A 27,316-nucleotide genomic window follows, 5' to 3' on the forward strand; every position below is an offset into this window, starting at 1 on the left:
CACAGCCAGCTTGAGTCAGGTCATTCCCCTCATCAGGCTTTTGCAGAAGCAGCTGGAGAAAGTGAAGGAGGAGCTAAGACGGAGCGATTCCGCTCGGCATGTGGGACTTGTGGATGAAGCCCTTCATTCGCTTTGCCAGGATTCCAGGGTGGTCAATCTGTTGAAATCAGACCACTACATTTTGGCCACCGTGCTTGATCCTAGGTTTAAAGCCTATGTGGTGTCTCTCTTTCCGGCCGACACAAGCCTGCAGAGGTGCAAAGACCTGCTGGTGAACACACTGTCAGCTGAAGCGGAACGTGACACGTCAACGGCTCCTTCTTCATTTTCTCCCGCAACTGGGGCTGCCAGGAAAAAACTTAGGTATCCTAAGCAACCCGCTGGCGGTGATGCAGGGCAGGCAGGACCAAGTTTGGACATCTGGTCCGGACTGAAGGACCTGGCAACAATTTCTGACATGTCTACTGTCACTGCATATGATACTGTCACCATTGACAGAATGGTGGAGGATTACATCGGTGACAGCATCCAAGTAGGCATGTCAGACAGTCCATACCTGTACTGGCAGGAAAAAGAGGCAATTTGGAGGCCCCTGTACAAGCTGGCTCTATTTTACCTGAGTTGCCCCCCCTCCAGTGTGTACTCCGAAAGAGTGTTTAGTGCAGCCGGGAACCTTGTCAGCGAAAGGCGTAGGAGGTTGCTTCCACAGAATGTGGAGAAGATGATGTTCATCAAAATGAATTATCAGCTCTTCCAGGGAGACCAGCCTCCAGAAGGTACAGAGGGACCTGTGGTGGTGGATTCAAGTGGGGACGAGTTAATACTTTGTGAGGATGAGGATGTACACACTGAAGAGGGTGAGGAATCGGTGGATGAGGAGGATGAGGATGACATCTTGCCTCCGTAGAGCCAGTTTGTGCAGGGACACATTAATTGCCAGCTTGTTTTGTGGGGGCCCAAACGAACCAATCATTTCAGCCACAGTTGTGTGGCAGACCCTGGCGCTGAAATGATTGATTTGTTAAAGTGTGCATGTCCTGTTTATACAACATAAGGGTGGGTGGGAGGGCCCAAGGACAATTCCATCTTGCACTTCTTTTTTTTCTTTGCATTATGTACAGTTTGGGGCCTAGTTTTTCTAACTGCCATCCTGTCTGCCACTGCAGTGTCACTCCTAGATGGGTCACGTGTTTGTGCCGCCCACTCGTGTCGCTTAGCATAGTCATCCAGCTACCTCGGTGCAACCTTTTGGACATGAAAACACTATTGTGAGGTGTGAGGTGTTCAGAATAGACTGGAAATGAGTGGAAATTAAGGTTATTGAGGTTAATAATAGCATAGGAGCAGAGAAACCAACAAATTCTGTGATTTTAGCTGTTTTTATGCTTTTTAAAAAAAAAATACAGATCCAAAACACAAAACCCAGAACCCAAAACACGGAAGGGTGGTTTTGGCAAAACCAATCCAGATCCAAAACACGAAGAAAGATCCAGATCCAAAACCAAAACACAAAACACGAAAAGTGGCCGGTGCACACCCCTAATATATATATATATATAACCCCATATAGAGGCGGCACTCAGGGACTTGAAATTAATACAACACACAAATAGCGGCAGTCTACATCGACGTTTCAATGCATCAGCATTTTCATCAGGAAACAGAGAAATAAGAAAATACACATCTTATATAAGTGCTCCCCTTCACCAAAGTTCCATGTGCATTCACCCTGCTTCCGGCCGGGATCACGCCGTTGCGCACATACTGATGACATCACCATGTGCACCCATCCCCATGGTAATGACTAGTATACAAAAACATACAACAATACATGACAGGGAAAACTCACAATGAATGAAGTTAAACAGTACATTCTAAATATACAGACATGCTAGCAGAGACCTGAATGCAGACTAGCAAAAATTTATAGCAACAGAAAGACTAAAATAATAAAGCACGACCATAGTATAACTGACACTACACTCAAATAGAAATAATCATCCCAGCACTGCATCACGCAGGGAAAAACTAGTGCTGAAGTACTCTGATCAAAATCAAGAACATATTATTTAAATACAATAAAGCATCTTAAAACCTACAGCATAAAAGTACACATTATAAGAAACAATGGAGTCCTATTGTCTCATTAAGTCCCTTGGGACTCAATGAATCAAGAAAAATCCATCTGCAGTCCTTCAGCAAAAGGATCCTCACTAGGGGAGGTGCATGATCAATAACCATGTGATGCATTGCGGTAAGTGAATGTCCTGCAGTGGCAAAATGTTTGGCCACAGGTTGTTCGCTTGTGCCAGAGAGAATGGGGGCACGTATCGAAGATATGTGCATCGCCATTTTCTCTTTGAATTGACGATCGGTCTTCCCGATATAGTATTTGCCACAAGGACATATAAGGGCATATACCACGAATTTACTAGAACAACTTAAGTGATGGGAAATTCTAAAGTGTTTAGCAGAATATGGGTGTTTGATCGTGTCACCGGTTAACATATAACCACATGTGACACACCCCGCACACTTAAAGCAACTTTTTTTAAGAGGACCTAAAACATTTTTGGACGGTGTTCTACCCAAAAGTGTCACATCAGTATGTATTAAATAATCGCGTATATTTCTTCCCCGAGAATAATAAGTAAGGATACTCTTGTCTCGTAAAGTGGGCAGTTCCTTGTCTCTAGTAATTAGTGGCCAATGATTCTTAATAGCTAGCCGAACTTTGCCACCAGCTGTGTTATATCTAGTTGGCCATGGTATCCTTTTAGTAGTACATTTGGGGCCTGATTCAGACCCACTTGCGAGCGGCTGTCCGCTCGCAAGTGGGTCGATGTTATGGACTGAGCATGCGCACGACGGAGGGAGCTCCGTCGTGCGCATGCGCCAGACGCGACGAGCGAAGGAAAGTCCTTCGCTCGTTGTGTCCGATCAAAGGTGGCGTGCTGTCAATGTTGATTGACAGCACGCCCCCTTTGGTGGGCGTGCCAGGGGCGTGCCTCCCTGACGGGGGCGTTCCCACGGGAACGGCTCCCGTCAAAAGCCGGCCCACTGACATCACTAGTGATGTCAGTGGGAGTGATTTTGGCTCTGATAGAGCCAAAATCACTCCGGAGCTTGCGGTTGAAAACCTCAACCGCAGGCTCCGGCTCGAAAATTCAATGGTCGCGATGGTCTCGACCATCGCGACCATCACAATGCACGCTCGTATAGCCTGTGGGTGGTGACCCACAGCTATACGAGCTTCCAGGAGGACGCTCCATGAAAATGGAGCCCGGCCCTCATTCAGAGCGTGTGCTCTGCTCAGAGCGTACGGCTCTGAATGAGGGCCTTGGTCTTTTTTAGGGGTGTGCACCGGCCACTTTTCATGTTTTGTGTTTTGGTTTTGGATCTGGATCTTTCTTCGTGTTTTGAATCTGGATTGGTTTTGCCAAAACCACCCTTCGGTGTTTTGGGTTCTGAGTTTTGTGTTTTGGATCTGTATTTTTTTTTTTAAAAGCATAAAAACAGCTAAAATCACAGAATGTGTTGATTTTTCTGCTCCTATGCTATTATTAACCTCAAAAACCTTAATTTCCACTAATTTCCAGTTTATTCTGAACACCTCACACCTCACAATAGTGTTTTTATGTCCAAAAGGTTGCACCGAGGTAGATGGATGACTATGCTAAGCGACACGAGTGGGCTGCACAAACACGTGGCCCATCTAGGAGTGACACTGCAGTGGTAGACAGGATGGCAGTTTGAAAAACTAGGCCCCAAACAGTACATAATGCAAAGAAAAAAAAGAGGTGCAAGATGGAATTGTCCTTGGGCCCTCCCACCCACCCTTATGTTGTATAAACAGGACATGCACACTTTAACAAACCAATCATTTCAGCGCCAGGGTCTGCCACACGACTGTGGCTGAAATGATTGGTTCGTTTGGGCCCCCACAAAACAAGCTGGCAATTAATCTGGCGCTGCACAAACTGGCTCTACGGAGGCAAGATGTCGTCCCCATCCTCCTCATTCACCGATTCCTCACCCTCTTCAGTGTTGTGTACATTCTCATCCTCACAGAGTATTAATTAGTCCCCGCTGGAATCCACCACCACAGGTCCCTCTGTACGTTCTGGAGGCTGGTCTCCCTGGAAAAGTTGATAATTCATTTTTATGAACATCATCTTCTCCACATTTTGTGGAAGCAACCTCCTACGCCTTTTGCTGACAAGGTTCCCGACTGCACTAAACACTCTTTCGGAGTGCACACTGGAGGGGGGGCAACTCAGGTAAAATAGAGCCAGTTTGTACAGGGGCCTCCAAATTGCCTCTTTTTCCTGCCAGTACATGTACGGACTGTCTGACATGCCTACTTGGATGCTGTCACCGATGTAATCCTTTAACAGACAGACGCACGCTTGTCGCTGCTGCTTTGAGGATGCAGGTCCGGCTACAGCCCACACAATTCACAAAGACAGGAAAAAAAGAAGAATTTTTTTATTGTTTATGGAGCGCACTTTGAGGGTTACACCACCCTTAGACAGACGCACGCTTGTCGCTGCTGCTTTGAGGACAGTATCATATGCAGTGACAGTAGACTTGTCAGAAATTGTTGGCACGTCCTTCAGTCCGGACCAGATGTCCAAACCGGCCCTTGACTTATGACACAGGCGCATGCTTGGCGCTGCTAATGTGTTGATGCATGTGCGGCTACATCGCACACAAGTCACAAACACATAAAAAAAATAGTTTTTTATTTTTTGGAGCACTTTGAGGGTTACACCACCCTTTAACAGACAGACGCACGCTTGTCGCTGCTGCTTTAAGGATGCAGGTGCGGCTACAGCCCACACATTTCACAAGGCAGAAAAAAAAAGAAGAATTTTTTTATTGTTTGTGGAGCACACTTTGAGGGTGTCACCACCCTTAGACAGACGCACGCTTGTCGCTGCTGCTTTGAGGACAGTATCATATGCAGTGACAGTAGACTTGTCAGAAATTGTTGGCACGTCCTTCAGTCCGGACCAGATGTCCAAACCGGCCCTTGACTTATGACACAGGCGCACACTTGCACGTGCGGCTACATCGCACACAAGTCACAAACACATAAAAAAAATAGTTTTTTATTTTTTGGAGCACTTTGAGGGTTACACCACCCTTTAACAGACAGACGCACACTTGTCGCTGCTGCTTTGAGGATGCAGGTGGAATATAGACGGGATTTGAAACCGGGGACACACTACCTCCATCAATTGTCTAAATCTCACTGCACTAATGGTGGATACCGGACGCACGTCTAACACCAACATAGCAGTCAAGGCCTCAGTTATACGTTTTGTTTCAGGATGACTGCTGTCGTACTTCATCCTCATCGCTAGGGACTGTTGGAGGGTCAATTGTTTAGTAAAAGTAGTGGTGTTCCTACTTCCTCTCTGGGATGATGAACAACTCCCAGCAGCAGCAACAGCACTAGGAGGAAGTGGTTCTTGATCTTTCCCTATTTTATTTTTATCGGAGAAAGTTTGGTCCTCCATTTATGTTATATTGATATATACGTGCGGCTAAGGCGCACACAAACACAGAAAATATTTTTTTATTTTTGCTGGAGTAGTGCACTTTGTGGGTTACACCACCATTTAAGAAATGAGCCAGCCGGCTCTTTACTTATGGGACACAGGCGCACGCTTGGCGCTGCTTCTTTGTTGATGCACGTGCAGCCACAGTGCACACAATTCACAAACACAGAAAATATTTTTTTATTTTGTTTGGAGTGTACTTTGGGGGTTACAGCACCCTTTAACGGTCAAGCCAGCCGGCCCTTTACTTATGACACAGGCGCACGCTTGGCACTACTTTGTTGATGCACGTGCGGCTACTGCGCACACAATTCACAAACACAGAAAATATTTTTTTATTTGGTTTGGAGTGTACTTTGGGGGTTACAGCACCCTTTAACGGTCAAGCCAGCCGGCCCTTTACTTATGACACAGGCGCACGCTTGGCACTACTTTGTTGATGCACGTGCGACTACTGCGCACACAATTCACAAACACAGAAAATATTTTTTTTTTTGTTTGGAGTGTACTTTGGGGGTTACAGCACCCTTTAACGGTCAAGCCAGCCGGCCCTTTACTTATGACACAGGCGCACGCTTGGCACTACTTTGTTGATGCTCGTGCGGCTACTGCGCACACAATTCACAAACACAGAAAATATTTTTTTATTTGGTTTGGAGTGTACTTTGGGGGTTACAGCACCCTTTAACGGTCAAGCCAGCCGGCCCTTTACTTATGACACAGGCGCACGCTTGGCACTACTTTGTTGATGCACGTGCGGCTACTGCGCACACAATTCACAAACACAGAAAATATTTTTTTATTTGGTTTGGAGTGTACTTTGGGGGTTACAGCACCCTTTAACGGTCAAGCCAGCCGGCCCTTTACTTATGACACAGGCGCACGCTTGGCACTACTTTGTTGATGCACGTGCGGCTACTGCGCACACAATTCACAAACACAGAAAATATATATTTTTTTTGTTTGGAGTGTACTTTGGGGGTTACAGCACCCTTTAATGGACAAGCCAGCCGGCCCTTTACTAATGGGACACAGGCGCACGCTTGGCGCTGCTCCTTTGTGATGCACGTGCAGCCACAGTGCACACAATTCACAAACACAGAAAAAATATTATTATTTTTTTAGCACTTGGGGGGAGCACCCCTGACGGACAGAGCACCCCCTGGACAACACTACAGCACCCCTTTAGGACTGGGACACTGCACAGGACTTTGGAGTGGACACAGCCCTGATGGACAACTGACTGCACAACACAGTCCAGCCAGCCCCTATGGACTTTGAAGTAGTGGACACAGCCCTATGGACAACAGCAGCACAGCACAACACAGCCAGCCCCTATGGACTTTGAAGTAGTGGACACAGCCCCTATTGACAACAGTAGCACAGCGCAGCACAGCACAGCACAGCACTACTCTGCACTACACTACACTACACAGCCCAGCCAGCCCTAACTCCCACCCTCCCTCTTCACTGTCCACAGCCAAGTGAGAAAATGGCGCCGACGCGGGTACCTTATATAGGATCCAAAACCCGCGAGACCCGGAAGGCGGGCTGATGACGTTTTCCCTCGATTTCAGATCCGAGTCAGGCGGGAAAAGTCGAGCCTGACTCGGATCGGCCTCGGATCGGGGGGGCTTGGGGGGGTTCGGATTTCAGAAATCCGAACCCGCTCACCCCTAGTCTTTTTAGCAGTGAGGGTTTTATCACGTGGGATAGAAATTACTTTTTCTTTTGTCTTCAATAGAGTATTATAACAATACCCCCTATCCACAAATTTAGTAATAATGATATCCTTTTGACGATGCATGTCTATCTCATTGTTACATATTCTCCGAATACGAAGAAGTTGTGAAAAGGGTAACCCCTTATGTACCATTTTAGGATGAAAACTAGATGGTGAGAGCAACATATTGCGATCAGTGGGTTTAACAAATAATGACATACGTAGATGGTTATCAACAATGCTAATGGTGACATCAAGGAAGTAAATACTATTAGGTTCAATCATGTATGATAACTGAACAGGGCCCTGTTTCTTGTTATGTGACTCAAGGATATGCTACTACAACGTGCCTGTGACTCCCTATTTATTTCGCAAATCACCAAAAAATATCTGACAAGGGATTTTCCTGTGAAGCCTTTACTATTTACTTTACCAAAGGTCCACAAAAGCTTACAGAATCCCCCAGGTAGACCTATTATTTCTGCCCGGGGGTCTCTATTTCAGCCTATTTCTATTTCTTTGGATCAATTTTTACAACCGTGTATCCAGGCTAAAACATCATTTCTGAAAGACACCACATCGTTATTGCTGGCACTGGACAAACTGAAGGTTATCTCCGAGCATTGCTTGCTGTGCTGTATCGATGTTAACTCTCTATATACCTGCATTCCGCATGATTTAGGGATTGCTGCTACCAGGAAACTTATTCTGGGGAATGAGTTGTATTCTGGTCCTAATGTTGTAGTTTTTTTGCGAATTATCAGAATTAGTACTTAAGAGAAATTTATTTCTGGTATGATGGTAATCATTATTTGCAGGTTTCTGGGTGTGCGATGGGGTCCTCTGTGGCCCCATCGTATGCGAACGCTTTTATGTTCAGTATAGAGGATGACCTATTTTTCGGTGATGTTGCCATTTCTAGCAATAATTTGTATAACACACGCTATGTAGATGATGTTTTGATGTTGTGGGTAGGTAGAAAAGATCATATTTGTTCTATCCTTGAGTCACATAACAAGAAACAGGGCCCTGTTCAGTTATCATACAGGATTGAACCTAATAGAATTGACTTCCTTGATGTCACCATTAGCATTGTTGATAACCATCTACATACGTCATTATTTGTTAAACCCATTGATCGCAATATGTTGCTCTCACCATCTAGTTTTCCTCCTAAAATGGTACATAAGGGGTTACCCTTTTTACAACTTCTTCGTATTCGGAGAATATGTAACAATGAGATAGACATGCATCGTCAAATGGATACCATGATTACTACATTTGTGGATAGGGGGTATTGTTATAATACTCTATTGAAGACAAAAGAAAAAGTAATTTCTATCTCACGTGATAAAACCCTCACTGCTAAAAAGACCAAATGTAATACTAAAAGGATACCATGGCCAACTAGATATAACACAGCTAGTGGCAAAGTTCAGCTAGCTATTAAGAACCATTGGCCACAAGGAACTGCCCACTTTACGAGACAAGCGTATCCTTAGTTGTTATTCTCGGGGAAGAAATATACGTGATTATTTAATACATACTGATGTGACACTTTTGGGTAAAAACTGTCCAAAAATGTTTTAGGTCCACTTAAAAAAGTTGCTTTAAGTGTGCGGGGTGTGTCACATGTGGTTATATGTTAACCGGTGACACGATCAAACACCCATATTCTGCTAAACGCTTTAGAATTTCCCATCACTTAAGTTGTTCTAGTAAATTCGTGGTATATGCCCTTATATGTCCTTGTGGCAAATATTATATCGGGAAGACCGATTGTCAATTCAAAGAGAGAATGGCGATGCACATATCTTTGATATGTGCCGCCATTCTCGCTGGCACAAGCGGACAACCTGTGGCCAAACATTTTGCCACTGCAGGACATTCACTTACCACAATGCGTCACATGGTTATTGATCATGCACCTCCCCTAGTGAGGGGGGGCAATCGTTCTAGGATCCTTTTGCAAAAGGACTGCACTTGGATTTTTCTTCTTGATTCATTGAGTCCCAAGGGACTTAATGAGACAATGGGACTCCATTGTTTCTTATAATGTGTACTTTTCTGCTGTAGGTTTTAAGATGCTTTATTGTATTTAAATAATATGTTCTTGATTTTGATCAATGTACTTCAGCACTAGTTTTTCCCTGCGTGATGCAGTGCTGGGATGATTATTTCTATTTCAGTGTAGTGTCAGTTACACTATGGTCGTGCTTTATTATTTTAGTCTTTCTGTTGCTATAAATTTTTGCTAGTCTGCATTCAGGTCTCTGCTAGCATGTCTGTATATTTAGAATGTACTGTTTAACTTCATTCATTGTGAATTTTCCCTGTCATGTATTGTTGTATGTTTTTGTATACTAGTCGTTACCATGGGGATGGGTGCACATGGGTGATGTCATCAATATGTGCGCAACGGCGCAATCCCGGCCGGAAGCAGGGTGGCTGCACATGGAACTTTGGTGAAGGGGAGCACTTATAAGATGTGTATTTTCTTATTTCTTTGTTTCCTGATGAAAATGTTGATGCATTGAAACGTTGATGTAGACTGCCGCTATTTGTGTGTTGTATTAATTTCAAGTCCCTGAGTGCCGCCGCCATATGGGGTGTTGTTGTTCGGTGCAGTGATCCTGCATGGTCAGCGGAGGGCAACGGGGTAAGCAACCATACTCGTTAGTGAGTGCCAGATTTTTTCCCATATTCCTATATATATATATACACACAATGCCTCAATATGTCTGATGTATTTTTTGGGGTGCATAAAATCTTTTTTTCTTATTTAATCACCATGTAACACATTTATCAGAAGTAATTATATATAAGTACACATGGTTTAAAATGGACATAAATGAATTAAATACAGTAATGTGTGACAGTTGTTTTCATTTTTTATAATTATAGACAGTGATTTGTCAAGTGCTACATAATTTGTCCGATCTGTATGCTTGTCATCAGCAAATAATTGGGATGGTGGTATAAAATTGGCGGTATTCAATAATATATTCCCATGTACAGGAGTGTTTTTAATTTATTTCTTAGGGGAAATGTACTAACTAGCAGTTATTAAAAGGCAGATGGTTTTTGGCATTTTCAAGTGCAATAAACTGCAAATGGAAACATATTTTGATAACCGCCAAGCTGAAAACACCGTCCCAATTATTAGCTGATGACAAGCATACATAGAAATAACCAGGGCAGTTCTTCTTTCACATTCCTGGATGTATTGTCATGAAAATAAAATACATGTGGCATTTTTTTGGGAAAAAATATCTGTTTTGAAAAAGTCTTGATTCAAAATAATGAGAAAATATAATACAGTAGGTTGTGTACATCTCTGGTTTACCACATACAGTATATAAAATGGCTAGCAACTGATATTCTCCTTTTGTCACCAATTACCACAGACTTTAGTTAACAAAGCCACTAATCTATGTGCAGGCTTTCCTACCCTCCTGATTTGGCCGGGAACCTCCCGAATATCGGGTGCCACTCCCTGCCCCCCAGAAAGTGAGACAAACAAGGATCACCTAAGAGAGATGTGCATAATATTGCCGCCACATGTAGAATGAGATGAACATTCTACTGAACAGTTCTAAAATGTTTGGTCATCTTTAATAACAGGGATCTTGCTGTTGCCATTTCTGTCTCTTATATTATTCCTAATAAGAAATTCTAGACATTAAAAAACCTACTACCTATCCGTCCATTGCATACTTAGGTTTATAGGATGACACATTTAAAAATACCACTGTAACCTTCACATTGTGGAACATCCCCCCCAATCTTTCTCTCCTGATCCTCCTCTCATCCTCTTACTCATCCTGAACTGAAAAAAGCACTGCAGGTACCATGTTTTGATTATATTGTTTACTAGTATTTACTTATTACTGTTTTATGTGGTTAGACTTTGTCCTATTTAAACTTTAACTGTGCACTTTGTTTTCAATAAACATTTAAAAAAAAAAAAAACCTATAGATCAGGGAGAAAGAGGTTCAGCGACCATGCACTAACCACTGACCACCATCATTAATGTGCCCTTTACACACTTTGTAGTTATTTCATTTAAATCTTATGATATTTTATGAGATCTCATTTTTGCACTAGTTCAAGGCTCGTCCATTTGCCCAGCCCAGATTAGCCCAGAATGGCATTATCTGGCTAACTCCTTCCATCAGAGGATGCAAGATTTGACATTTTACCAGATCATTCTGTGCTGGGGACCAATCTGACCAAATTAGTATATTTAGTACAAGGAAACCAATACGAAAGTGACCTTATTTCCCCCTGGTATAAGATAATTACCCAATAAGTCCGTGGGGCTTATGTAATAGTGTGCAATCTGTAGCCGCTGCAGGAACACCAGTGAGTCTTCCTGTATTTTTAAAGCTGCAATCATTTTAAAGGCAAAACCAGCTTGGTTTTGCTTTTAAAATGATTGCCGCTTTAAAAATACAGGAAGACTAGCAGAAGTTTCCGCAGCGGCTGCAGATAGCACATTATTACATAAACCCCCAGATTATTTTGTATTTTTTACATAAAATATGTGAGCAACATAAATGGGGCATTTATGAAACCTATTTCACCGGTAATTGCGTAGGATAGGAAGTGCTGCCTACGGCAATCAATCAGCTTCTAAGTTCTTACTGTTGTCTTTCTGGTACAGTTTAGAAATGAAACCAGGGGTTACATTAGTGAGCATTGAGTTTTCAAAGCCACCAATTTTTGTCGGATTTGCTCGCAGGATTTGAAGCAGCGATAAAATTGAAGGCTAAGACAAGGCATGTCCATAAGTTGTACAGTGTATCCTTGTGACTGGATTTACCAATGAGCCCTTCATATCCTAGTACAACACTTTAATATTATAATACCAAGACTATTGATTGGTATGATTCTCTGTCCTTTTCTATTACAGGGTGGCCTTTTGACAACATTATGTGCAAAATGAGTGGTCTTGTCCAAGGGATGTCTGTTTCTGCCTCTGTGTTCACTCTGGTGGCCATTGCAGTGGAAAGGTATAGTGAATATGATTGCTTTACCCTTGTTGAAGCTTCTATCTTTTTTATAACTAGGAATCAATGATTCCGAGTCCAGGAAGATATTTTATCATTCTTTTATTGTGGACCTAAAACAATAATTTTCCAGACAAATTGCATAAAGCATTGGCGGATTCTAAACAGGACTTCTGTAGTAAATGTAAATGTACTCACATGATCAAGACTATTTCCATAGAGAGCTGAAAATTATATATACAGAATATGCCAAGACCTTTATAACACAGAAATAACATCAGACTGTGCAATGTTCCTGAAACAGTATGGGATGTCCTGCTGGGGTGCTTCCTATATAGGCTTTACCTCCTACGGGCAGCTACAGATGTACAACTCAACATAGGTGCACAGAGCCCTGAGGAATCACATGCCTACTAACTACCAATTGATGTCATTTGCACCCACATTCATCTGTTATGCATGAGCAGCCAGCCAATAATCATTTAACTGTGTGTACATCTCTCAATCAGGTCCTTGTATGTTTTCATTGTTCCCTTTAGCCAACACAGGGCCTGATTCAGAGATGTACGCTCATTCCATCGCTTTTGCGATCTGGTACGCAGTTGCTGTGTGAGAAAAAGCAAATGTAGCAGATGCTGAGGAATATATTGAGATGCCCACCTGTGGTTTTTCAAATCCAAGCATCTGCGTACAAAGATGCAGCACCAGTCACAGACCCTTGGATAATCTGACTTCTGAGTAGCCCTATGGTTAAGCAGAATGGTCGCATGTACTGAGACACCAAATCCACTTTCATTGTGTACGGGATCGCAGATGCAGGCTGTAACATTCCCCGAAAATGGTCGTTACACATCTGCGTTCTTTGCCACCATTCCACGTCACCTCCCACAAATGCTCCCTGACTGTTAATCACACTGTAAGTAAAACGTTGCTGCGAACAGCTATGGTAATGTACCTTGGTGCATGCGCCATGCAACTCAGATGCATGTGCAGTTTATCGCTCATTATGATACATAAACATCAGAATAGTGTACATCTCTAAATCAGGCCCACAGTTTTATATTTTAAGTATAGGTTTCATTTTGTTTTCACTTTTCACTAGTTTACAAAAAATCCACCATTCTAACTGTAATCAATGGTTTCTTAGCATTACATAAACATATTCATTTCCTTACTCTGGGTTCATGCATGTGCACTACCAGAGGGAAGCAGGGCCAGAGGGGGGCAGGAGTATCTTGTTTTACAACCCACACCTCATTCCCATCTAAAGATGACATACTGTAGCTTCCCACAGTCAAACACCAGTATGAAGAAGATCCCTATACTAGTCTATGGGACAGTGGATGGCTTCAGGGCTGCAAGATAAGAAGAATATATCTGTGGTAGCTACTGTAATACCTACCTAGTGAATAGCCCCAATAGCTTAATCTTACAAAAGAAGGGTAAGGTTAAACTTTTCACCTACTTTAAGGAATGATGAATGGGCCCCTCTAGGATAAAAAGCAGTTGAAATATATACAAAATATGAAATATATAATTTATTAATTTCCCAGAACCTAAGAGCAATACATTATATTGCCCTCTCTATCCCTGCACACCTTTAGCCCCTAATGAGCATGATCAGTATCAATATATCATCAATATAACCATTTCTTTAAGAGTAAATGCAAGCTATTAGCAAAACTTATCTTGCTCAAAGTTAAGGGTCTCAATTCAAGCCCAAAAGAGGTCTCTTCCTTTCACCACATTAATCTTTCTGTAGGATACTCATTTCCATTCTCCTTTGCATCCATCTATGACTACAAAAACATATCCAACTATTGAATTCAACCAATCACTGCATACTTAGTGGTATAAGCAACTTAAATAGCAACTCACTGTCATAAACAGCACATGTTGACAAGGACACCAAAGGCAGTGATATAATTTGAATACTTTTGTACCCAATGCAGGTCACTCCTTATTTTTCTCTTCACTGTTTGAGAAACTTATAAAAAATTAGGAAAAATAATGTATAAGTTACGCTGGGTAGACAGGTAAATATTGTTATGGATAGCATGCTAGACAAAGGCACAAAAATTACAATATACTGTAACTACCTATGCAGGTTTCATGGCTCTGGACAAACGCATGACGGAACTTACATGTTTTCACAGAGTGTCAGACAGTTCAATTAATCACAATTTACTGCATTCTGTTATGGCAATCATGGGAGCCACCAGCTGGGGGGTTGGGTTAACTTTCAAAGACCACATCTAGCCATGCCACTTAGTCCCGAGATGATGCGTCATGAGTGACAAAAATTAAGCCCATGTGTTAGAGAAGTTAGACTCACATAGGATGGAGCTAAAGTCAATGGGTTAGAGAATTTATGGGGAGATGTATAAACCTTGGAGAGAGTGAAAATGAAGAGAGATAAAGTACCAGCCAATCAGCTTCTAATTGTAATTTTTCAAACTTAGCCTGTAAAATGACAGAAGCTGATTGGTTGGTACTTTATCTCTCTCCATTTTATCTCTTTCCAAGGTATGCTACATCTCCCCATAGAATTGTAAGGGATGGAGCCAAAGTTGATAAACAGGCAAACAACTTTCGATCCATTAAAGCACTGATTGGTAGGAGTGATTGTCTTATAAATGTTCCATACAAGTGAGATCTTTTAGTCCAAATTAACTTGACTTTTAGCAGTAAGTGATGAAAAAAACATGCACTGCCATCTGTCGCTTATCTCTTACATTACAGTGTATCCTGTCATATTACAGTTCTCATAAGCTGAATAAAGGTAAGGTATTTTAGTCCTAATTTACTTGACCATTAGCAAGTACTGATTGCAGTACATGAAAAGATAATGTAGTTGTCAGTGATGACGTGAACTTCATGTTATCTGTAGTTGTCAGATCCTTATGTTGTCAACTCCGGGTAACAGCAGACTATGAATGCAACCCTCTAAGCTCAGCTGGATACAGTTTGAAGAACTTGGTTAATAAGGCAGGTGTATGAACATCAGTCTTAATCTAACATGATCCCCAGGCCCGTCTAGCAAACCAAGAACTGTATGACACTCCAAGATCTGCAGGGGTTTGGAATAAAGATATGCAGTAAAAAGATAGATAATGTCTAGATAGACCCTGAATGGTAGACAATCAATAGGTAGACAGGGACATAAGGTCTACAGGAACCAAAAGGTCAACAAACAAAAGGTTAACATGGATGAAGATATAGAGGTACAAAAGGTCGACAGAGTCAAATGTCGACATTGAAATGGTCAACACAAAAAAATCATCAACATCATTTTTTGTTTCTAACCCCAATCTTCACCCTAACCCTTCCCTTGGTGCCTAACCCTGCAATCCATCCTGATGTCTAGCTCTAACCATCGTGGTAAGTGCATAACCCTAACCGCCCCTTCTAGTGCCTAACCCTAACCATCCCTTCTAGAGCCTAACCATCCATTCTAGAACCTAACCCTCCAGGAGGCGCCTAACGCTAATCCTAAAAACCATGCTTCGACCATTTTTGTGTCAACCATTTCAATGTCAACTTTTTGATCCTGTAAACCTTTTGTACCTGTCTATCTTCATCCATGTCAATCTTTTGTGTGTATACCTTTTATACCTGTTGACCTTTTGTCCCCATCTACCATTTGGGGTCTATCTACATTGTCAACCTTTTTAGTGTAGATCTATTGACTGGAACCCGATCTGCAGGAGTCAAATAAATGACTAGAAAACTTATTCCTTGTCAATCAGTACTGTAATTGGTCCTTCACCAACAGTTGGAGCCATTATTCTACCAAATGTATCTTCTCACTTATTGAGTAGAGGATATTTAGGGTGATATTGCACATGGAGAGCCACACTTCATAGTCCACTAAGAATACTGACCCAACCTATTTCCTCTAGTCTGCAAATCTTTTTTAGTTAGCTACTGCCACCTTAGGAGGACATATTTCCTTGGCTGGAATAGCTGTCAGAGACAGTTAATGTCTGACAAAGCAGCTTAGTCTTGAAAGGACTAGGGACCTCATTCAGAGGCAGTCGTTAGTTGCAAGCGGTTGCCCTGAATCAGTGCGGCCGCTTGCATCCTGAACGGCCACCTCCTTGTCGATCGTTAAGCTGTGGGTTACCACCCACAGCTTAATGACCAACCAGGTTGATGGTCGCGATGGTGATCACCATCGCTACCATCGGGGCTTATGACCAGACCCTAAGGTTGGGTCTGGGCACTTGTAAGCCCCAGGGAGCTTTCTGCTCTGATGGAGCAGGAAGCTCCCCACTGACATCAATGATGATGTCAGTGCGGCCGCCCACAAAATGGTAGGCGTTCATAAAGGAACGCCTCCATTTTGGAAACCACCCCCCCGGCCCGCCTACCAAACGGGGGCAGCTGTTGATCAACATCGACAGCCACCCCTTTGGTAGAGAGCTCCGGAGCGACAGAGTTTCTCTGTCGCTCCGGGGCTTGCGCATGCGCAGTGTGGCTGCTGTGCGTGCTCAGGCCTAACCATCGAGTCGGTTACAAGCGCATCAGCGCTCGCGACCAACCGACTCTGAATAAGGTCCTAGGTGTGTGGCACAAAGTCAGTAGGAGAAGGTATGACCATGAGGGCTGAATCTGAAGTCAATGGGTTCAATAATTTAGAATTGTTTGGGACAAAGTCAAAGTTGATAAACATCCAAAAAAGATACAATTCACAAGCATAAATACTAAATTCCAAAATTGCTCATGCAAAGATAAGTAGAAGCAGTGCTGTATCAAGAGGGCAGTGCGCCTTGTGCTACACTGCCACCCCTCTCTTAGCTGTGCCGCCAGCAAACTAAAGCAGCAGCCAGGAAAGCACACATATCGGGGCCGTCTGACACAGTGCCTGCCTGGCCCCTCTCTCCTGTCTCTGAGCTGTGTGTATCAACCCAGCACTTCTCATGCTCCTCACATGAACTGTCACTGGACAGCCTGTGGCTGTGATTCCTTCACTCATAACACTGTCCTAACTCACTGCTGTTGCTCATGACTGGAAGAAATGCAGTTACCATGGGGGTTTGTATATAGTGAGTGGTAGTATAGGGGGGGCTGTGTATACTGAGGGGCTGTGTATACTGAAGGGTAGTATGGGGGGGCTGTGTATAATGAGGGTTAATATGAGGGGCTGTGTATACTGAGGGCTAGTATGGGTGGGGCTGTGTATACTGGGGGTAATAGGGGGCTGTGTATATTGAGGGCTAGTATGGGTGGGGCTGTATATACTGACTGAGGGTTAGTATGGGGGGCTGTGTATACTGAAATGTAATATGGGATGCTGTGTGTATGGAGGGATAGTATGGGGGGCTGTGTATACTGCATTGTAATAAGGGGTGCTGTGTACTAATGGGTAGTATAGGGGCTCTACATACTGCAATGTAATATGGGGGTGCTGTGTGAACTAAGGGGTAGTATGGGGAAGGGGGCTGTGAGCCAGATCAAGGGGGGGCAACAGGGGTGGTCTTTTCTGAGCCCCCACTAGTGGCTTGCACTAGGGTCCGCTTTCTGCACCCGCCGCTAGTGTAGTGTAGACCGCAGTGAGAGCGATCCACACTACACAGTGATATAGCAGCCGATGAGAGTCAGACAGACTCTCATTGGCTGCTGCATCAACGGATGGAGCCAGCTGGAGCTCACTCATGAGCTCCACCTTCTGGCTAGCCCTGCAGCTGGTGATGGGAGAGCCAGGACTCGGAGCAGACAGCGGCGGTCACGTTAGGAGTGGGAATTAAGTTTTTTTGTGTGTGTAAGGGGCACTACAAAGGGGGGGCTGCTACAGGGGTCACTGTATAGGGGGGCCGCTTCATGGAGCACTGTATAGGAGGGTTGCTTCATGGGGGCACTGTATAGGGGGGCGCTACGAGAGGCAATGCATAGGGGGACTACTACTGAGGGCAATGCATAGGGGGGCCACTACTGGGGGCACTATATAAGGGGCACTGTATAGGGGGGACCACTACTGATGGCATAATATAAGGGGCACTGCATAGGGGGGACCACTACTGGGGGCACTGCATATGGGGCTCTACTGCAGGGGGCACTGCATAAGGGGGACTACTAAAGGGGGCACTGCAAAAGGAGCACTGCATAGGAGGGACTGCATAGGAGGGACCAATACTGGGGGCAATGGCAGATCCAGGGGGGGTGATCCGGGCAACAGCCCCCCCTAACACAACTGAAAAAAAACAAAACATTTTTTCCCCATAAGGGGGCATGGCCACGGACCCGCGATTAGGCCATGCCCCCTTGATCCATCTGGCTCTATGCAGGGGCAAGTCCCTCCCATGGTGATTCGGCGTCATTTGGCTCAGGACCGCTGGAGAGGAAGGAGCTTAGGGCAGTTAGTTAGGAGTGGAGAGTGTAAGACAGAAACAGTTAAGGACAAGTTCAGAGACACTAGTGGCATAACTATAGTTTTCAACCTCTGTCCTGCGACAGACTAGTGAGGTGTGCCACGGCACAATAAGGAGAGTCGGTCAATACAGATCTGTGGACCGGGCAACACTGCTACTAAAATCCTCTGAGAAGCTCAGGCACACCCAGGCCATGACCTGCCTATATGCGGTGGTGTGACATCACATGTCACACACACCACATTGCCAGCCAGCCCGCCATTCCCACTCCACAAGACAGACTACTCTACCTACTGCCTGCTCTCATGCTGCTGACAGCTCTGCACTGACAGGTATGTATGTAGGAATCCATGTGGTTATCAATGTGGTTGATATTTTCATGTGAGAGCAGCTAATGATTTTTTTTTGTGGGAATGTGGTTTATATTTATTCTGTGTGGTCTGTCAATGTGATTGTATTTCCTGGGGGGAGCAATATGTGAATTTTATTTATGTGGGGGCCAATGTTTGTGCATTTTATTCCTGTGGGGGCCAATGTATGTGTGTTTTATTTCTCTATGTAGTGTGTTTTATTCCTGTGGAGACCAATGTAGTCTGTTTTATTCCTGTGGAGGCCAGTGTAGTGTGTTTTTTTTAATGTGGGAGCCAATGTGTATGTTTTTTCATAAGTCACGTATGCCGCATTGCCGGATGGTGTGCCTAGGAAATTTTAAAATCTTGCGTAGTGTGCCTCGAATTGAAAAAGGTTGAAAATCACTGAGGTAGGGACTTTAACCATCTGGGAACCTCTTCCCTGTTATGTCATTAGCAGTGCAGTCATGAAAGTTTTTGGTAAAATCATAAACTTGTGCTAAAAAAGGAGTAACAGTCCAGCATCAGCTAGCTCCCTTCCCTCTACTTGATCCAAGCACCTGCAATCTCCACCACCAACACATTCATGATCAATATCCTCAATAATGATCAGAAGTAGTCCTGCATCCAATTTGATAAAGCTAACTGACTCCCCTATCCAGGAATCCTTAGAGGAATCCTTGAGCTCTAGGCCTGCTGCTGCTGCTGGGGGTGGATCTTCATCCCAGAAGGGGACCAAGAAGACTACTACTAGTAGTTTAAAAAAAACAATTGACTGTTAAACAATCATTTGATAGAGAAAGCAAGTATGACAACTGTCACCCAGTTGCATAGCCACTATTCTAGTATTAGTTCTGCATCCAATATCCACCATTAATGCAGTGCGGTTGAGACAGTTAACTGAGGTCCTGTGTCCCACTACCAAAACCCATCTAGATTCCATTTTATTAAAAAAGGAATTCCCCACCTGTACATAGATGTTAAAAAAACATAAGTATTTGCCTAAAAATTGCTGTTGTACCCACTGTTCACCTAACCACAGATATGTTGACAAGTGGAACTGGGCAAACTAAAGATTACATGACTGTGACAGCCCACTGGGTAGTGTATTGCCTTCAGCAATTTGAAAAGCAGCAGCATCTAACAAATGTCAATCAGAGGCAGGCTACTCCTTCTATCAATGGCTACACTAAGAGGCATACCAGTGTCAACCTTTTAGAACAACATAGGGATATCATTGCAAAATAGCTTACCTTGCTTGGATTTTACAGCTGGGTGATTTAGAACACACACCATGTTTTGCTCACACAATAAATTTGGTGGTGCAGAATTCTTTGAAAAATAACAGGGGTGTGCAGGAGATGCTGTCTGTGGCCTGAAAAATGTTGAGACATTTTTGGCATTCAGCAGCTGCATGTAGAAGATTGCAGCACCTTAAACCAGCCACCAGCTGAAGCAAGAGGTAGTAGCAAGGTGGAATTCCACCCTTTATATGCTTTTGTGGATGGAGAAACACCAAAAAGCCATCCAAAGCTACACAATGAGCCAGCACAGTGGAGAATACTTTCCGTGTTGTGCAAGGTGCTAAATTCCTTTGAAGTAGTCACATGTGAAGTGAGTTCAGACACTGCCATCTTGAGTTCCGCTAATGTCGGACTTGCAGATCAAGTCCTATTTTCACTTCACCAGGATCCAAGGATTGTCAGCATCTTGAAATCAGATCAATACAATTTGGCGACCGTGTTTGATCCTAGGTTTAAGTCGAAAGTTGCGTGTTTCTTTCCAACACACACAGATCTTAAGAGATGCAAAGAGCTCCTAGCGAGCAAGTTGTCAGCTCAAGCAGCATAGTTTCTTTGGCAACTTTGGCTACCAGGTAAAAACCTGAGCTTTCCCAAGAGACCCACTGGTGGTTAACACAACATTTCGATGTCTGGTCGGGTCTAAAAGAATTGCCTAAAATTAATTCCATCTGATACGATCAACATCCAAAGAATGGTGGAGGATTATTTTAATGACAGCATCCAAATAGGCATATCAGACAGTCCCTTTGACTGCTGGCAGAAAAGAAAGACAATTTGGAGGCCCTTGTACAAATTAGCTTTGCTCTACCTAAGCTGCCCACCCTCCAGTATGTACTCAGAAAAAGTTTTTAGCATGGCCGGGAACTTTGTCAGCGATCGGAGGTTGCTTCCTTAAAATGTGGAAAAGATGATGTTCGTCAAAATGAACTACAAATTCCACAAGGAAAACCTTTACCGGCAATTATGGTAAAGTACAGAGGCACCTGTAATGGTGGATTTCAGCTGGGACAAATTAATATTGTGTGAAGATGATGTACAAACTGATGAGGATGAGGATGATAATGATGAGGTAGAGCTAGTCTGTAGAGATCATTACCAGCAATGTCAGCTGTCAAGTGCTAGCTTGTTGTTTGAACAAAAACTGTTGTTTGAACAAATTGTTTTGATCAAACATTTAACAAACTTGTCTGACGACCATTTTCATCTGTTTTCTGGCATTTAGGAGCAAATTGCTGATCATCATTTACTCCCATACCTTACCAGATTTTCATTCCAACCAATCAACTAATTGGATGGTTGGATAAAAGTTGGTCTAGTGTGTTGGCTTCACAGTACCATTTTTTTTTCCCAAAATGACAAAAAAAAAACCCCCCACAAAACTAACAAAATAAAACTCAATATAAAAAGCACAAATAAAAGTAAAATAGATACTAAAAACTCACTTGAAAAATTGGATAATGAATAATTGTAGCAACAGTATAATGAAACAGTACAGCTGGCATAGATAAATCCCAGCAACAAAATGCAAAGCTAAAATATTTTAACAATCACTCATAAGCCAAACATCATCATAATGGTACTCCAATATAATTAAAATGACTAAATTAATAGCTACCTTTTCTAGCTGCAGAAAAGCCCTTTCAAATTGCTGCTAAGCAACCTCAAGCATTCAGCTGCATTGTTAATGCAGAGCCGATCACATAGAAAAACTGGGGGGTAAATGTAATAGACTGCAGCTTTGAGACATCAGCTAGTCCTGAGCAATACTGCCCTATGTTTTAAAGTAGCAGTTTTTTAATAGGAAAAATCAACCTGTTTTGCCTATTAATAGACTGCTACTTTAAAACATTGGGCAGTCTCGTACAGGACTCGCCAATGTCTCAAAGCCCTGGTTTATTACATTTACCACTGGATATCATTAAACATGAATATATAAAGGACAAAGTATTACAGTAATCAACTCATGTATGCCACTGTATCATATATAGTAAGTCATAAAAAAACAAGGTTATCAATATATTGGTAAACAAAACATCATCCTCTATATATTCCCAATAGTGATAATTAAAGAAACTGGTAAACTACTGTACACTGCAGATCAAGTGCATTCCCAGAGAACAGCCACACAAATGTGCATCTATGCAGGCTTGAGAGTTTCTGGCATCTCGGAACTCCTGTGTCTGGATAGTAGTGACAGGAAAGGGAAGTGGCATTCCAAAATTGCTTGTGATTGGCTGATTGTGAATGTGCCATAGGTGTTCACTTTATTGCCTGAGGATATAATTGATCTTTGGAATAAAACACGATTCACAAACAGAAATATATATATATATATATATATATATATATATATATATATATATATATATATTAGGGGTGAGCGGGTTCGGATTTCTGAAATCCGAACCCCCCCGAGCCCCCCCGATCCGAGGCCGATCCGAGTCAGGCTCAACTTTTCCCGCCTGACTCGGATCTGAAATCGAGGCAAAACGTCATCATCCCGCCTTCCGGGTCTCGCGGATTATGGATCCTATATAAGGTACCCGCGTCGGCGCCATTTTCACACTCGGCTGTGGACAGTGAAGAGGGAGGGTTGGAGTTAGGGCTGGCTGGGCTGTGTAGTGTAGTGTAGTGCAGAGTAGTGTTGTGCTGTGCTGTGCTGCGCTGTGCTGCTGTTGTCCATAGGGGCTGTGTCCACTACTTCAAAGTCCATAGGGGCTGGCTGTGTTGTGCTGTGCTGCAGTTGTCAATAGGGGCTGTGTCCACTACTTCAAAGTCCATAGGGGCTGGCTGGACTGTGTTGTGCAGTCAGTTGTCCATAGGGGCTGTGTCCACTACAAAGTCCTGTGCAGTGTCCCAGTCCTAAAGGGGTGCTGTAGTGTTGTCCAGGGGGTGCTCTGTCCATCAAGGGTGCTCCCCCCAAGTGCTAAAAAAATAAATATTTTTTCTGTGTTTGTGAATTGTGTGCGCAGTAGCCGCACGTGCATCAACAAAGTAGTGCCAAGCGTGCGCCTGTGTCATAAGTAAAGGGCCGGCTGGCTTGACCGTTAAAGGGTGCTGTAACCCCCAAAGTACACTCCAAACCAAATAAAAAATTATTTTCTGTGTTTGTGAATTGTGTGCGCAGTAGCCGCACGTGCATCAACAAAGTAGTGCCAAGCGTGCGCCTGTGTCATAAGTAAAGGGCCGGCTGGCTTGACCGTTAAAGGGTGCTGTAACCCCCAAAGTACACTCTAAGCCAAATAAAAAAATATTTTCTGTGTTTGTGAATTGTGTGCGCAGTAGCCACACGTACATCAACAAAGGAGCAGAGCCAAGCGTGCGCCTGTGTCCCATAAGTAAAGAGCTGGCTGGCTCATTTCTTAAAGGGTGGTGTAACCCACAAAGTGCACTACTCTCCAGCAAAATATAAAAATATTTTCTGTGTTTGTGTGCACCTTAGCCGCACGTATATATCAAATCGATATAACATAAATGGAGGACCAAACTTTCTCCGATAAAAATAAAATAGGGAAAGATCAAGAACCACTTCCTCCTAGTGCTGAAGCTGCTGCCACTAGTCATGACATAGACGATAACATGCCATCAACGTCGTCTGCCAAGGCCGATGCCCAATGTCATAGTAGAGGGCACATACAATCCCAAATGGCAAAGTTCAGGAAAATGACCTTGAAAAAAACATTTAAATCATCTGAAGAGAAACGTAAACTTGCCAATATGCCATTTATGACACGGAGTGGCAAGGAATGGCTAAGGTCTTTCCCTATGTTCATGACTAGTGGTTCAGCTTCACATGACGATGGAAGCCCTCCTCCCACTAAAAAAATCAAAAAAGTTAAGCTGGCAAAAGCACAGCGAAGAACTGTGCGTTCTAAGAAGATATCACAAATCCCCAAGGAGAGTCCAAGTGTGGTGGTGGTTGCGATGCCTGACCTTCCCAGCACTGGACAGGAAGAGGTGGCTCTTTCCACCATTTGCACGCCCCCTGCAAGTGCTGAAAGGAGCACCCACAGTCCACTTGCTGATATGCAAATTGAAGATGTCACTGTTGAAGTACAACAGAATGAGGATACTGGTGTAGCTGGCGCTGAGGAGGAAGTTGGCGAGGAGGATTCTGATGGTGATGTGGTTTGTTTAAATCAGGCTCCGGGGGAGACAGTTGTTGTCCGTGGGATGAAAAAGCCCATCACGGTCATGCCTGGGCAGAAGACCAAACATTCCACCTCTTTGGTCTGGCAATATTTCTATCCAAATCCGGATAACAACTGTCTTGCCATATGTACCATATGTAAAGGTGAAATAAGTAGGGGTAGGGATGTTAACCACCTAGGAACATCCTCCCTTATACGGCACCTGCAGCGCGTTCATAAAAAGTTACTGTCAAGTTCAGAAACTTTGGCTAAGACCGTAAGCAGTCCAGGGACACCTAAATCCCGTTGTCCTGTTGTATCCAAGCGCCTGCAAACCACACCGTCAACTCCCTCCTCGTCAATTTCCTCCTTAGTCAGGATCGGAAGTAGTCCTGCAGGCCATGTCACTGGCATCACTGACTCTCCTATCCGGGATTCCTCCGGAGGATCCTGCATTGCTACGCCTCCTGCTGCCGCTGCTGCTGTTGCTGCTGCTGGGAGTCATTCATCATCCCAGAGAGGAAGTAGGAACACCACTACTTTTACTAAACAATTGACCCTCCAACAGTCCTTAGCGAGGAGGATGAAGTACGACAGCAGTCATCCTGAAGCAAAACGTATAACTGAGGCCTTGACTGCTATGTTGGTGTTAGACGTGTGTCCGCTATCCGCCATTAGTGCAGTGGGATTTAGACAATTGATGGAGGTAGTGTGTCCCCGGTTCCAAATCCGTCTAGATTCCACTTCACTAGGCATACCGAGGCTAGGCATACCGATACCGAGACTGTACAGAAACGTCAGAAAAAGTGTCCTCAGTGTCCTGAAAAATGCCGTTGTACCCAATGTCCACTTAACCACGGACATGTGGACAAGTGGACAAGTGGAACAGGGCAGACTAAGGAGTATATGACTGTGACAGCCCACTGGGTAGATGTATCACCTTACGCAGCAACAGCAGCAGCGTCACCAGTAGCAGCATCTCAGAAACGCCAGCTCGTTCCAAGGCAGGCTACGCTGTGTATCACCGGTTTCAGTAAGAGGCACACCGCCGACAACCTCTTAGAGAAACTGAGGGAAATCATCGCCCAGTGGCTTACCCCACTTAGACTCTCCTGGGGATTTGTGATATCTGACAACGCCACCAATATTGTGCGGACATTACATCTTGGCAAATTCCAGCACGTCCCATGTTTTGCTCACACAATAAACTTGGTGGTGCAGAATTTTCTGAAAAGTGACAGGGGCGTGCAGGAGATGCTTTGGGTGGCCTGAAAAATTTCTGGCCACTTTCGCCATTCAGCGACTGCGTGCCGAAGACTGGAGCGCCAGCAAACACTCTTGAAACTGCCCCGCCATCACCTGAAGCAAGAGGTTGTGATGCAGTGGAACTCAACCCTCTATATGCTTCAGAGGATGGAGAAGCAGCAAAAGGCCATACAAGCCTATACATCCACCTATGACATAGGCAAAGGAGGGGGTATGCACCTGACTCAAGCACAGTGGAGAATGATTTCTGTGTTGTGCAAGGTTCTCCAGCCCTTCGAACTCGCCACACGTGAAGTCAGTTCAGACACTGCCAGCTTGAGTCAGGTCATTCCCCTCATCAGGCTTTTGCAGAAGCAGCTGGAGAAAGTGAAGGAGGAGCTAAGACGGAGCGATTCCGCTCGGCATGTGGGACTTGTGGATGAAGCCCTTCATTCGCTTTGCCAGGATTCCAGGGTGGTCAATCTGTTGAAATCAGACCACTACATTTTGGCCACCGTGCCCGATCCTAGGTTTAAAGCCTATGTGGTGTCTCTCTTTCCGGCCGACACAAGCCTGCAGAGGTGCAAAGACCTGCTGGTGAGCACACTGTCAGCTGAAGCGGAACGTGACACGTCAACAGCTCCTTCTTCATTTTCTCCCGCAACTGGGGCTGCCAGGAAAAAACTTAGCTATCCTAAGCAACCCGCTGGCGGTGATGCAGGGCAGGCAGGACCAAGTTTGGACATCTGGTCCGGATTGAAGGACTTGGCAACAATTTCTGACATGTCTACTGTCACTACATATGATACTGTCACCATTGACAGAATGGTGGAGGATTACATCGGTGACTGCATCCAAGTAGGCATGTCAGACAGTCCATACCTGTACTGGCAGGAAAAAGAGGCAATTTGGAGGCCCCTGTACAAACTGGCTCTATTTTACCTGAGTTGTCCCCCCTCCAGTGTGTACTCCGAAAGAGTGTTTAGTGCAGCTGGGAACCTTGTCAGCGAAAGGCGTAGGAGGTTGCTTCCACAAAATGTGGAGAAGATGATGTTCATCAAAATGAATTATAAACTCTTCCAGGGAGACCAGCCTCCAGAACGTACAGAGGGATCTGTGGTGGTGGATTCCAGTGGGGACGAGTTAATACTTTGTGAGGATGAGGATGTACACAACACTGAAGAGGGTGAGGAATCGGTGGATGAGGATGAGGACGACATCTTGCCTCCGTAGAGCCAGTTTGTGCAGGGACAGATTAATTGCCAGCTTATTTTGTGGGGGCCCAAACGAACCAATCATTTCAGCCACAGTCATGTGGCAGACCCTGGCGCTGAAATGATTGCTTTGTTAAAGTGTGCATGTCCTGTTTATACAACATAAGGGTGGGTGGGAGGGCCCAGGGCCCAAGGACAATTCCATCTTGCACCTCTTTTTTTTCTTTGCATTATGTACAGTTTGGGGCCTAGTTTTGCAAACTGCCATCCTGTCTACCACTGCAGTGTCACTCCTAGATGGGTCACGTGTTTGTGCCGCCCACTCGTGTCGCTTAGCATAGTCATCCAGCTACCTCGGTGCAACCTTTTGGACATAAAAACACTATTGTGAGGTGTGAG

At 44.1% G+C, this 27,316-nt stretch overlaps 1 protein-coding gene across 1 annotated transcript in view; it reads left to right on the top strand.

Annotated features, from left to right (window-relative positions):
* Positions 1–27,316, top strand: part of NPFFR1 (neuropeptide FF receptor 1) — a 219,356-nt gene that overhangs the window by 176,725 nt on the left and 15,315 nt on the right. Inside the window, exon 3 of the mRNA XM_088473654.1 lies at positions 12,207–12,306. Coding sequence (XP_088329780.1) covers positions 12,207–12,306 — 100 coding nt within the window. The remainder of the gene's footprint in view (positions 1–12,206; positions 12,307–27,316) is intronic.

Source organism: Taudactylus pleione, unplaced genomic scaffold (assembly GCF_031769625.1).
Source record: "Taudactylus pleione unplaced genomic scaffold, aTauple2 ptg000016l, whole genome shotgun sequence".
Lineage (NCBI taxonomy): Eukaryota > Metazoa > Chordata > Amphibia > Anura > Myobatrachidae > Taudactylus > Taudactylus pleione.